Source organism: Oreochromis niloticus, linkage group LG15 (assembly GCF_001858045.2).
Source record: "Oreochromis niloticus isolate F11D_XX linkage group LG15, O_niloticus_UMD_NMBU, whole genome shotgun sequence".
Taxonomy (NCBI): Eukaryota; Metazoa; Chordata; class Actinopteri; order Cichliformes; family Cichlidae; genus Oreochromis; species Oreochromis niloticus.
The window spans coordinates 33,024,624-33,037,230 of NC_031980.2; the positions used below are offsets into that span (position 1 = coordinate 33,024,624).

Consider the following 12,607-nt stretch of genomic DNA (forward strand, 5'->3'; position numbering starts at 1 on the left):
GGTTCACTTATGATCAAAGTGAGTCGTACATGTCCCACAATGTAAAATCAGTTTGACATCCCTGCTTTACACACTTCACACAAATGCAGGAAAAATGTACTCTTCCACATTTAATAAGACTTTTTATTCAAATGGTTATTCTGAAGCATTTTATTTGACTTTTTCCATCTTGTGCTGCTTTATGATCAACTAAAGACACAAATACTGTGCTTTCCACTTTATATTTGAAAGTTTAGTTTAGGTTTCTACAGATATAATGTAAAAATCCAATGACTACAGTTATACCCTAAACTACGGGGGGTGCTTCCCAGTCCAATCTGTCGTTTTTACTAACTACAATGTTGTTTTCTTTGCCAAATGATTAACACTTCTCTCCAGTGCCTGTTTCCATTTACCTTTTATTAAAAAAACTTTTAACTGGGTATTAATATTCCCTTTTAACCAAAGTATTTCTTTGATATATTTTTAATACACCCACCTTTTTATTTTTTTGATATACAAATGATTTGGTATTAACATGCAAATTACCTGCTTTGTTTTATGTTTTGGGATGCTGTGTAAAATGTTAATAAAAGTAGAATTCAATGATTTTGGAAATCTCATAAGCCCATATTTTATTCACAATTGAACATTGAAAGTTTCCATTTATTTCTTTATTTTTTACAGTTGTGCTACAACTTGAAAATGGCACACAACTCCACTGTATAGAGTGTAATTGTGGATTTGACATCAGTGAGGGAAACATAGATTTTATAAGTGTGATTTAAAAAAAAAAAAAATAGAAGTGTAGAAAACATCGTCATAAAAGGTGTAAACTAAAAACTTTTTTTAAAACTTATTTTAGTGTAAAACAAGTGTACGCTACTCCTACTTATATATACAGCACAATCCAGGCGATGCACACCGAGAAGTGTGTGTAAGCTATTTTATGGCAGATAACATTTTTGAGTGTCTTGAGCTTCCGTAGAAGAATTTGGTTTCCATAGAGACCGTCTCTCATAGCGGCCACCGATCACTTAGCTTGGAGCAACTAGACCAGGTAATGATGCCTGAAACAAGACGTGTTACGTTTAATAACAACTAATTTCGTCGTTGAAAATATATATATTGTCTTTTCACTGATTAACGTAAGGTTAGTTAAAAACCATAACAAGCGATAGCTTTCTACTCACTTAAAGCCTTCTACGAGCTAGCTAAGCTTTTTTGTCTGAAGCCATGCTCCTTAAACTACACCAAGATTAGGTTCACATATAACATACGGTGTCCTGTGCGGGAATACAAATCAGCGGGGAAATCGTCGGTGATTCTATCACAGCTGTGTTACAGTTTTTAAAATAGTGACTGAAGTCTGTATTTTTTAGCACAAAGTTTCATGTCGTGAATGATAATCACGTCAGCTCTAATGTAATAAACCCCAAACACTAAATTCTCACTGAAAACCTGCCAGTCTCGAAGATAAACCTACGTGCACAGTCGGTAGCTCGTCTGCTGTTAACACATGCTCTTTCTTCTTTCCTGCTAGAGGACAAAGTGGTCTAAGCTTTGGCGCACAGTGCAATCAGCTGAAAATGTCTTTCCGAGATTTAAGAAGTAAGTGATGTTTACTGTCTGCTCTTCGCTGTTTGTAATGACCACTTTTTTGGTTTGTTTATTTGTTTTAAGAAGATAACTGAGTGAGAAGTTAATTGGAGTTTTATGTTATGTGTCAGATTTCACAGAAATGATGAGGGCCTTAGGCTATCCTCGCTTGATCTCTATGGAGAACTTCAGGACTCCAAATTTCTCTCTTGTGGCAGAAATCCTGAAATGGCTTGTGAAGAGGTATGCTTGAGCCTAAAAAAAATCGAATTGTTTATCTAAATAATCCTGCCACTGTTAACGTCTGTCCTCCACATTTTTCTGTCTGTATTTGTACACGGCCATGTTAAAGCATCATGTTTCTAGTGGAGGATACTGTGATATATTTTGCTTTTTTTGCCTTTTGCCCCCTTTCCTTCTTTTCATCCTTATAGATATGAACCTCAGAGTGATGTTCCTACTGATGTGGACACAGAAGCTGACAGAATATTCTTCATCAAGGCTGTGGCTCAGTTCATGGTGACATATTCTTTAGTATTTTATAAACTGTAGAGTTTATTCTTGCCAAATGAATGTCCGTTATTACTGCATCCTCAACAGTGTCTCCTTGTGTTCCAGGCAACAAAGGCTCACATCAAGCTGAACACTAAGCGTCTCTACCAGGCTGACGGCTATGCAGTGAAAGAGATGCTGAAGATCACCTCAGTGCTGTACAGTGCTATGAAAACCAAGCAGATGGCTCTGGGAGACAAAGTTGAGCAGGACAACAGCAAGTTCAAGTTTGACCTTGGCTCTCGGGTGAGGTGCAAACTACGCTGTGTGTAATGTTACGCCTGTTTTACTAAATCCTCTGTCACATACTTTATTTACATTATGAGACTCTCATCCCTGTGGAATTTAAAAAAGAAAATGTGCACTAGGTGACATTTAATTTGGGGAAGTGTTTGAAACCAAGATAAATTAAAGCAAATACCATATATGCAGTGTTTCAGAATGAAACAGCCATTCTTATTTCCTCACAGGAGCCACTTCTGCTAACTGCAGCTGTAAAATGTCTCAGCGATGAGCAAAGTCTGCTAAATGTTCTGAGGATGCTGTGTATTATATTCAGGTCCCAACAACAAGTACAAAATTCTCAGTGTTAGCACATTGCGTAATTAATGTGGCTAACACTAATTAAATGGCTTTAATGTTATGAACAGGACAGAGTGTAGGTTGTGTTTTTACATTACCTTTTGTGCTTCAGTGCAGGATAAATTCAGCTTTTTGCATTTACTTGAATTTATGTTTCTGTTGTTATACAATGAAACAACTGTGAATTGGTGACACAGATATGGCTTTTTAAGACTCTGTTCACCAGCAGTCACTTCCAAACATTTTCCAAGCTGTTCATCTGCAAAGTATTGTGACAGAATCACCATGCACACAAATGTAAGACAATAGCTACTTAAGTTTTGGCTGTAACTGAATAATTAATGTTAGAAGCAACAGATTGTCTTAATTTTCCTTAAGATTGAGTCTTAGTACTAAATTGTATCCAGCTCTGACATACAGTGCTGTGCAAAAATCTTTTTTTGTACAATTCTAACAAGCTTAATTTTGTGTGACTACCTTTTATTCTTCAACACAGCCTGAACTCCGTTAGCCAAGTTTTCTTCTAATTTCTAAGTAATTTTCAGGAATAGTTCTCCAGGCTTCTTAAAGGACATTCAGTGTTTTTCTTTGAATATTCACTGTCTTTTGTTCATTTTTCTGTCCAGACGATCCCACACTGCTTCAATAATGTTGAGGTCCGGGCTCTGGGAAGGCCAATCCATGGCTAATAAGCGTAATTTGTAGTCCTGTAAACGTGCCTGTCTTTGTACACATTTCTCACATTTCTGTTCAGACAGCAAGCAGAGAGGGATTTTTGTCTACTGCAGATGTGCTCCTATGCGGTTCAAGATCGAATGACCTATGTATCTGTCAAATGCTGATTGGCTGACAAGTTGGCCAGAAAAGGGAAGGGAGGGAAGGGAGGAACAGGAGCAGAAGGGAATGTGAGAAATGCAAAAAAAAACAAAAAACCCTTCAAAGATAAAAAAAAAAATAGTACGAGAAGTACAGACAGCGGCTGTAGTGGACACATTTCATTGTTTTCAACGCTCAGTTTCACTTCAGATTTTTTTATGTTACAACTTCACTCTTCTCCACTGCTGGCTAATGGACCAACAACAGAACAAACAAGGATCGCCTACAGACTAGTTGCACCACATACTTTGTAGGCTGTCTCCATCGACAACAAAGCTCTCTGCAGGTAGATGGGCCATCCTGGGACTGCAAATATGCGCTCCCTGCTGAACCATAAATTCAAGAATAGTTCTCCAAGCTCTTTGAAGGACATGCAAAGCTCTACTTTGGATGCTGGATGTCTTTCGTTTAGTTTTTCTGGCAAGATGATCCAACACTGCTTCAATAATGTTGAGATACAGGATCTGGGAAGGTCAGTTCATGTCTGATAGTGCTCTTCTGTGTGTTTTTCTACACTGGCAGAGTGTTTGAGATCATTGCCATGGTGAAAAAGGAAGGCACTGACAATCAAATGCTTTCCAGATGCATTGCATGGCAGATCAAAAACTGATGGTTCTTTTCTGTGCCCATAATACTATAAATATTGACAAGATCCCCACCACCACTGGCTGAAATGCAGCCTCCAACCATGACAGAGAATCCACAGTGTTTTACACTTGGCTGTGGACACTCACTGCTGGACCTCTCTCATAACTCCTGAACATATTGGCAGTGATTCACTTCATAAGACTTGTTGTCACTAATTTTCAGTGCTGTTCTTGTGTAATTTGTCATGCTTCAGGCTTTTCTTACTGAAGCTTTAGTAAACGATAGCTGCATTACTGAGGGGTCAGATGTATTTCTCAGGTCTTATGTCATGTCTTTGCTGGATTGTCTTTTGTTTTATTCCTTAAGGACATAACTTTCAGACACTGTTAATCTTTTGTGCCCTAAATAATTTTTTTTAGGCCTGTTGGCCTGGTTTCCTTAGATATGGCACATTTTCAACTAATATTTCTTTTGTTGTTGCAAAAATCCTTTTTTATGCCTGTCAAACAGTGTTTTTGTCTTTGACATTTTTTGTATTATATTTTGCAACAGACTCTTAGTTATAAAGGTCTCAAGACCACTTTTGAAAATCCCAACAAGGGCTGGCTTCTTGGTAATAAAGCATATTTTTAAATGAAGGGTGGCTTTTGCACAACTCTGTATACGGATGTATATCCAACACTTTAACTTGTGCTTTATGTCCCACATCCTATGCACCGTCCCACAAAAATAACAGTTCAAGTATAAATAGAAACAAGGATGTTTCTGCAGCGTAAATCAAGCTGTACAATAACCAGGTGGTATCTTTCCTCTACATAAAACAATTTATTTGCTTTTTAATCTTTTCTACGTGTTTGTTATTTTTTATTTTTAAAAATCAATATTATAGTAAATCCTTGATAGAGAAAAAAAACTGTTGCTGATTAGCTCTTACGTTGTCTTTATTCTAGATTTCAGATCTTAAAGCAGCTCGGCAGCTGGCGTCCGAGGTCACGTCCAAAGGAGCATCCTTATATGACTTACTGGGGAAGGAGGTGGACTTAAGGGTGAGGGGAAAACATGGATATGGTTTTAAGAAACGGTGACTAACTTAACTAACATTTTAATCTTCAGCTGTTCAAATATGAGTGCTGGTGAGCTCAGTTACATGAGTTGTTTTTGTGTTTTTTTTACAGTAAATATAATTTCAGATGAACATAGCTGTACAATTATAGGGCTGTCTCTTTGAAAGACATCATTCAGTAGCACAGAGGTTTTCTTTGCTGTCTTTATTTTCACTTTGCTCACAGGAAATGAGAAGTGCAGCCATTGCCAGACCTCTGGAGATCAATGAGACTGAAAAGGCCCTGAGAGCTGCCATCAAGGAGGTTTTGGTCTGTAATTTTCATGGCAGACTTCATCAACATTCACAGGGGACATACTTATACCTCTCAAGTGCTGTAATGCTGACTCTGTTGCTATGTCTTTGTGTTGAAGAAAAGTGTGGATAAGACCAAAGACATGCTGGATAACGTTGTTTCTGATGAGGCCACTCTGGATGGCAAGATAGAAAAGAAGAAGCAGGAGTTGGAGAGGAATCGGAAAAGGCTCCAGACCCTGCAGAGTGTCAGGTGGGTATGAAGTTTTCTCTCCTCAACTAAAAACAAATCTTTAAACAAAACTTTGACAAACAGGTTGTTCTTCCTTAACCTCTTAGACCAGCGTTCATGGATGAATACGAGAAGATCGAGGAAGATCTGCAGAAACATTATGAGACCTACGTGGAGAAGTTCAGAAACCTCTCCTTTCTGGAGTCTCAGCTTAATGAGTACCACAGACTGGAACAGGAGAGGTTTGAGGTGCGTGAATATACAATATGCAAAATATTTTTTCTCAAATCTTCTACAAATGAATGTCCCATAAAATTCCTTATATATGACTAACATTCATACATCTCCTTTAACAGGTTGTTAATTTGTCCCGGTCATGCACATGCAAACTTTATGTCTGTATGTTGTTTTCTTTCTCTGCTGCAGGAAGCTGAAAACACTCTGAGGTTAATGCAGAACAAACTGAGAGAAGAGGAAAGGGAGCTGATGAAGAGTTCCTGTAAGATAAACAAACACACAGAGTTGAAGATAAAAATGTGTCGCACAATCCCATCCAAACCTTTCTATAACTTTGCACACTACTTTCATACGATATTTCCTCTGCAGTGAAAGACGAGGACTCGGACATTGACGTTCCAGAGGATGAAGGTTCAGACAGTGACATGGAGGAATTGCGTCCCGCTAAGCCACATCTCACACGAAACGGCCTCATGACAGGTATGCAGACTGGGAATAGCCACATCAATGTTATGGTCAATTCTCACCTGCATAAACTGAAGCCATTATTTAAGTAAATGGTCTGGTTGTTTACTGTGTCTAAGTGCTTTCTATCAAACATTCACACACATTCATGCTGCAGTGTTTAATGTAAACACTGATTGGTTCTCAAAGCCATGCAATAACAACTCCTTTCACGTTCCTTGAACATTGCCTCCTTGCGTCCTTCCTTTAGGCAGAGGAGCACGTTTCATCGGGAACATGCAGGGTGGTGACAGTGATGAGGTTAGTAATCTTTTAACTTCCTCGGTTTCTTTTTCTCCTCTTTTGCTGAGCTATACTTGAGTTCTTTTGTGTTGATTTTGGCTTGCAGGTGTCCCAGATGGTGCTCACTGCTCATGACTTGCACTTTAACCTTTATTTTTCATTTCTAGCTGATTCTCCTGTTCAGTCTCTGATCAGTTTCTCTCCCGTTTTTGGTTTCCAACTTGTTATCTAAGGCCCTTTTAGCTGTTTCCAGAACGTCATTCCCCCATAAGAAAAAACACCGGAAAGGAAAGGTTTGTGCCGGACCAAGATCTAGTTCACTCCCCTTTTCCTCTTCGTGGATCTAAAAGAAAAATCCATTCTCAAATCCTCATACAGTAGGGAATATCCCACATGACATAGCCTGATGATTATTTTCAAGATTCCTACTCCAGATAGAAAAACAGAAGTGGGTCCAAAGCCTTTTTAAAGCCCTTTTTTTAAACATTTATTTCTGTTATTTCCATTAGCAGTCTTGTGATTTCAATGCACACATATATATATATATATATATATATATATATATATATATATATATATATATATATATATATATATATATATATATGTATATATATATGTGTGTGTGTGTGTATACATATATATATATATGTGTGTGTATATATATATATATATTGTATCATACCATTAGTAAGGTTTATGATACAGTGTATAAGTGAGAAGGCAAAAGGCAGACCAAAGAAGGGAAAGAAATCATTGCACACTGATGTAGCTACAGGCATAGAACTGTTTCTCATCCAGAGGAGATTTTAACCATTTCATTTTTTAACTATGATGGTGTGTCTGAGTTGGATTACAGGGTGGATTTTTCATGTACTGCAGGAGCTCCCTTTAAACGAGTCATGGACGTGGTTATGCCCCCACACCCACATCCCTTTTCTGATGAAAATAGCGATTTCTGTTGTGGTTTCACGTTTTGTGTTGGAAATATTTTCAGTCGTTCATTGGACTGGACTCTGATTGTTGTGGTTATTATTCACTGCTGTTCCCAGACTGAAGATAGTGAGATTGATGTGGACGAGGATGATGAGGAAGATGACGAAGGTGAGGAGGAGGAGAGCAAGGATTTGGAGGACGACAGCTTGGAGGGCCCCATATCCAGGGGTCCTCGACCCTCAAGAGGGGGTATGAGGCCCCCCCTGCTTGAGGAAAGCGACAATGACTTCTGAATAAAGAACAGTCACACATGATGAGCTCCAGCTATGTTTGTATTCCAGCTCTAGTTAGACCGTCCAAGAAATATGCATTACTATTTCACAGCGTGCTGTTTTTGAAACCTAATTGTCAATATAGTTCATGTTCTTTGATATTTGAGTAAAATATTTATCATAATAAAATATTAAATATTGTATTTTAACATGTGCTCTGTGTGTTATGACATTTTATTGTTCTCTGGGTGATTCAACCATATTTTGAAATTGTATACTTTATACTGCACAGCATTTGAGTAGTTTTCACACCGCTGTAGCCATTACATAAATGACTAGTGATGAAGAATCTGTTAGGTTTGTTTAGTTTATGTGCTCAAAATATGACAAAAAATTAGAAATATAGGGATAAATGAAAGGTGGAGAAAAAAAAGGAACTGTTGCAATTCTGAAGATTTGCAGCAGTCAGTGCTTGATGTAAGTATGTAAGGTTCATTGATTACCTACAGTGATGCAAAGTCTGGTGAGGTGGATTAAAAAACAAGCCTCATTTACCCTGGACATTAAAGACAAAACTAAGATGGCCACAGTCAAATGGCAAAACTGGGTTTACCTGTATAAGCCAACTGGCTGGTCTACACCACGGCTGCAGTGATCATGGAGATGCTTGGCTACAAGATGAACAGCCACAAGGAGCAGTATCCTTCATAGAGAAGGAGACTAGAGGCCAAGATCAAGGTAGCACAGAGGGAAGTTAACCAACTATCAGAGCTGAAGAAAGGGGTGTCTAAAACGTGGCAGCACAAATAAACCAGCTGCTAGAAGATGAGACACACCCGGAATGGCTAACTGAAGGCCAGACAGTCCTGATCCCCAAGCATCCCTAGAAGAGGCCGGTTTCATCCAACTACTGGAAAATAACAGAGTTAAAATACCACTTTAGAGACTGAATAAGTGATCCTGCCAAGATACAATTTTTAACCTTCTGGTTAATGTTGGCTTCACTCCCTATAATGTCAGGCTTTCGACACTGAAAAGTGTTAAAATTAAATTCTGAGAAAGAATTACATTGCACACAATAAATTTTCCCAAAAAGGATATTTATTTTGTCATCAAAAAAAATTGTTAAGAGGGTACAATGTACACTGTCCAATCTGAAACATTGTATGACCTTTGCATATAAAAAGGTTTATAAAACTTTAGATCTGACATTTTCACTATGCATCTCTCCTCAGTATGTACAACTCTGAATGCAGATGGTTATCAAAACACTCTATAAACAACTTGTTTCCCATAAAAAAATGTCATCTTCAACCAAAAGTAAATCACTTGTTTGGCAAAAGACAGACATGTCTTCTTCCACTGCACTGCAAATAACAAGTTCAGTTTTATATTATCTTGGGACAAATTAAACCCAAAAATGTGCTTTGAAAAGTTCATCAAATGCCCCAAGTGAGTGGCTCCCCTGGCATGGAATGAGATGCTTATCCATGGTGATGTAGAAGGTGTCAGTCTTGCTCTTCTGATGCCTGACAGCGAGGAGGTTTGGTTGCCGACCTTGTTGATTGCAGAGATGCTCTTCCAGACTGCAGCATGACTGGGGTTGACATAAGGAAACTGAAAAATATTCACAGAAATGATGTCCAAATACAGAAAAAAAATAAATACATGTAGAAGAGATTGCTCAAAGACTTTCATATTATTGAAATTTCACGATATAATTACCTTATGAAACACTACAAGTCTCTGACTTGCATCACTTGCGCTGATTTTTGGAGACCTTTGAAATCCTGGTGGTGGTGGAAGGAAATGTAACAGCAACAGCGATGTCATTTCTTTTTCAAAGGCTGAAGATGAAAAGACACAAAATTAATACAATTTCATCAAATGTACTGATCTGTTTTACAATGAAAAACAGGGGAAAGTTAAGAGACTTATGAGTCTTCCATCTATTGTTGAAAGTTATTAAAAAGTAGATCAATTTTTAAAGATACACAAGAAGAAAAAAAATCTATAGGATTATTAGTTCAGGATCATCATACAAACAAAACGGACAATGCTTTGTTTGACTTTATATGATATTCTAAGAGCAAAACTAGAAAAAAGTGGACAAAGATTTAATTTGTCTTAATTGTATGAATTTAAATGTTAAAAAACACAGAAACAAATTAATATTTGCCCCTGAATGCAGACTTTAACCTTTACTATACAAAAAAATACAACTCACTTGTAGAATCATCTTGATGATTTTCTGGGTGACCTTCTGATGACTGCACCAAGTGAAGAAACTCTGGTGTTGAAGTGAGCTTCTTAGCCTCTTTTATGGCATTTGGCCTGAAGAATGTATTCCATTTCTGAAGCAACCTGGATGATGTGTTGTCATCGAACAGGAGAGTGAAGTCTTGCTCCACCTTTAGGAAAGAAAATTGTATTTGAAACAACTGCTAGCTCCAAATTCCAAACATTTAAAAAAAATGAATTCTAACTTACCGGTCCTTTTGTATCTAGGAAGCTTCTGCTTGGGTCATTAACAAGCCTCTGACGGTGCTGAAAGGTCTCTTTCATCTTCTGGAAATTCACAGAGTTGTCTGTAGTATGTTTGAGCAAAGACATGGCCTCCTTGCAACCATCCCCATCAAGCTGGTGTATAACATTCACAGTCCTTTGGAGATTTGGGCCACCTGAAGAACTGTCTGTCAACCTATTAGGTGGTGCTGGAGATCCATGACAAATTTTTCTTTGGGCAGTTTTCAGACGCCAAGAAATGTATCCTGTACCACTTGCTGCATCATAGAAGTGCTCCTGGATAAGTGAAAACACAAATATTATTTGATATTTTGTTATGAGCTAAATCTGACAAAATATTTTATGTCCATCATTAAACAATTTTGTGTTGTATAAATAAATATTGACTTTTACATAGGCTTTGTCTGCATATGGATCCTTGAGGGAGGGGAACAGCATCACAATGCCCAAAGCATACTCCTCTCTGATTGCTTTTGGGGGAAGGTGCCTGAGAGGAGATTTTCAGTTTTTTAAATTTAGACAATTAGTATGCATTTATTTGGCGCAAGTATAAAGAACACAACATACACTGAATACATACCCATGACTATCAATCATGTGAGCCACAAGTATCTTAACCATTTGTAGCCTTGTGGCATCCTTCATGGTGTTTGTTGCTTGGTATTCCTGTATTACTTCGTCACCAGCAGACTTGCTTCTTAAGACAGTTTCAATTAACTATTAAAAATGAAAAAACAAACAAAAAGAGAAAAATGAACATTGAGAATAAAAACCCTGGCAATAATTCAATTCAATTCAATTCAATCTTTATTGGCAGACTTCATGTCCATAAAAACAAGACAGAAACCCCCCCCCCCCCAAACACAAGGTATAAACCTTAAACATGTATATACATATACACACATACATATATATATATACACATACACATATACATATATATACATATATATGCACATCTATACATACACATACATACACACATACATACACATGCATATGTGCGAGCATGCACACATACATATATATACACACATATACATATAAACATATAAAGCATTAGTAAAAATATAAAACCATAATATACATAAAACACAATTACTTAAAGAAATCAATAAATACACAAACACTTCCACCAGTGCTTTCTCAGACTGGATGAGTAACGGGAACCACTCACTGTCGGATCTGTAAGTGCTAAAATTATGCTGTTACTCGAACCATCCAGTCGTTCTCTAAAATTGAATATTAACTTTCTTAAAAGTGCTTTAAAAGTCCAAACACCCACAGCTACAAACATCTGGCTGGCACTACCCCTTCTGGGTATCCTGCAAAGGATTCTCATCGCATCATTATATGCAACATGCAGCTTCTGCATGCTACTTTGTTTGTAGGATGACCACAAGGGGGCAGTATATAGCGGTGTGCAATATGCTTTAAACAAAGCCACTTTAACTGGAAGTGAACAAAAGCTGAATTTGCGAGCAATAGTATTTGCCTGCACATAGAGCTTACACACCGTTGTCTGTATATGTTATCATCATCATTCATTTGCTCAGTAATAAAGTGACCGAGGTATTTCACCTTTTTATGAACTTCAAGAGTTTTTTGGGCCAGTTTAAACAAAGGGAAATTTAGCTGTTTATCCCGCTTGGTTCTACATATCAAAACAGCACTTTTAACTGCATTGTACTTTATGTCATATTGCACACCATATTCAGTACAGACATTAAGAAGATCCTGTAACCCAGCACTGCTTGGACTAAAAACAACCAGGTCATCTGCATACATAAGATGATTTATCAGTGTTTTACCTAATATACACCCAGTGTTACAGGCTCTCAGCTGTATGGACAAATCATCAACATATAGATTAAATAAAATTGGAGACAAAATCCCACCTTGTCTAACACCATTGCTGACACCAAAGGGGGCAGAAATACTACTTCCCCATTTAACCTGCATGTTCTGATGAGCGTACCAGTAAGAGAGAATCCTCACGATGTATTGAGGAACTCCCCGTCTCTTCAGTTTATCAAAAAGTTTTCTGTGGTTCACTCGATCAAAAGCCTTAGAGGCATCAATGAAACACATGAGGACAGATGAATTTTTAGCCCTATACAAACT

At 37.6% G+C, this 12,607-nt stretch overlaps 2 protein-coding genes across 3 annotated transcripts; one reads left to right on the forward strand and one right to left on the reverse strand.

The window, feature by feature from the left end:
- The first annotated feature begins 902 nt into the window (after positions 1 to 902).
- Positions 903 to 8,166, forward strand: cluap1 (clusterin associated protein 1). Its single transcript, XM_003449012.3, has 13 exons — positions 903 to 1,039; positions 1,523 to 1,590; positions 1,710 to 1,821; positions 2,013 to 2,097; positions 2,197 to 2,376; positions 5,127 to 5,222; positions 5,466 to 5,549; positions 5,653 to 5,786; positions 5,873 to 6,014; positions 6,192 to 6,264; positions 6,372 to 6,482; positions 6,718 to 6,767; positions 7,802 to 8,166. Exons 2-13 carry the CDS (start codon positions 1,569 to 1,571, stop codon positions 7,976 to 7,978), a joined length of 1,266 nt encoding a protein of 421 aa, XP_003449060.1. The 5' UTR covers positions 903 to 1,039; positions 1,523 to 1,568; the 3' UTR covers positions 7,979 to 8,166.
- Positions 8,167 to 9,077: 911 nt separating this feature from the next.
- LOC100703724 (uncharacterized) lies at positions 9,078 to 11,261 on the reverse strand. 2 transcript variants are annotated; one of them, XM_019345594.1, is made up of 6 exons: positions 11,064 to 11,261; positions 10,877 to 10,970; positions 10,448 to 10,759; positions 10,185 to 10,368; positions 9,683 to 9,804; positions 9,078 to 9,554 (listed from the first exon to the last, which is right to left on the reverse strand). In XM_019345594.1, exons 1-6 carry the CDS (start codon positions 11,126 to 11,128, stop codon positions 9,366 to 9,368), a joined length of 966 nt encoding a protein of 321 aa, XP_019201139.1. In that variant the 5' UTR covers positions 11,129 to 11,261; the 3' UTR covers positions 9,078 to 9,365. The 2 variants fall into 2 exon arrangements, with proteins under 2 accessions (XP_019201139.1, XP_019201138.1); XM_019345593.1 differs by having other exon boundaries at positions 9,078 to 9,574.
- Between the last annotated feature and the right edge of the window lie 1,346 nt (positions 11,262 to 12,607).

What these genes read in the sequence shown, in the direction of transcription:
- cluap1 (XM_003449012.3), top strand. Translation starts at nt 1,569, where the DNA reads ATGTCTTTCCGAGATTTAAGAA. An exon ending in CTGCCATCAAGGAGGTTTTG is followed by an intron (nt 5,550 to 5,652) that starts GTCTGTAATTTT and finishes TTTGTGTTGAAG; the next exon opens with AAAAGTGTGGATAAGACCAA. An exon ending in GGAGCTGATGAAGAGTTCCT is followed by an intron (nt 6,265 to 6,371) that starts GTAAGATAAACA and finishes TTTCCTCTGCAG; the next exon opens with TGAAAGACGAGGACTCGGAC.
- LOC100703724 (XM_019345593.1), bottom strand. Translation starts at nt 11,128, where the DNA reads ATGAAGGATGCCACAAGGCTACAAATGGTTAAGATACTTGTGGCTCAC. An exon ending in CATATGCAGACAAAGCCTAT is followed by an intron (nt 10,760 to 10,876) that starts GTAAAAGTCAAT and finishes TCACTTATCCAG; the next exon opens with GAGCACTTCTATGATGCAGC. An exon ending in TCCTAGATACAAAAGGACCG is followed by an intron (nt 10,369 to 10,447) that starts GTAAGTTAGAAT and finishes TCTTTCCTAAAG; the next exon opens with GTGGAGCAAGACTTCACTCT.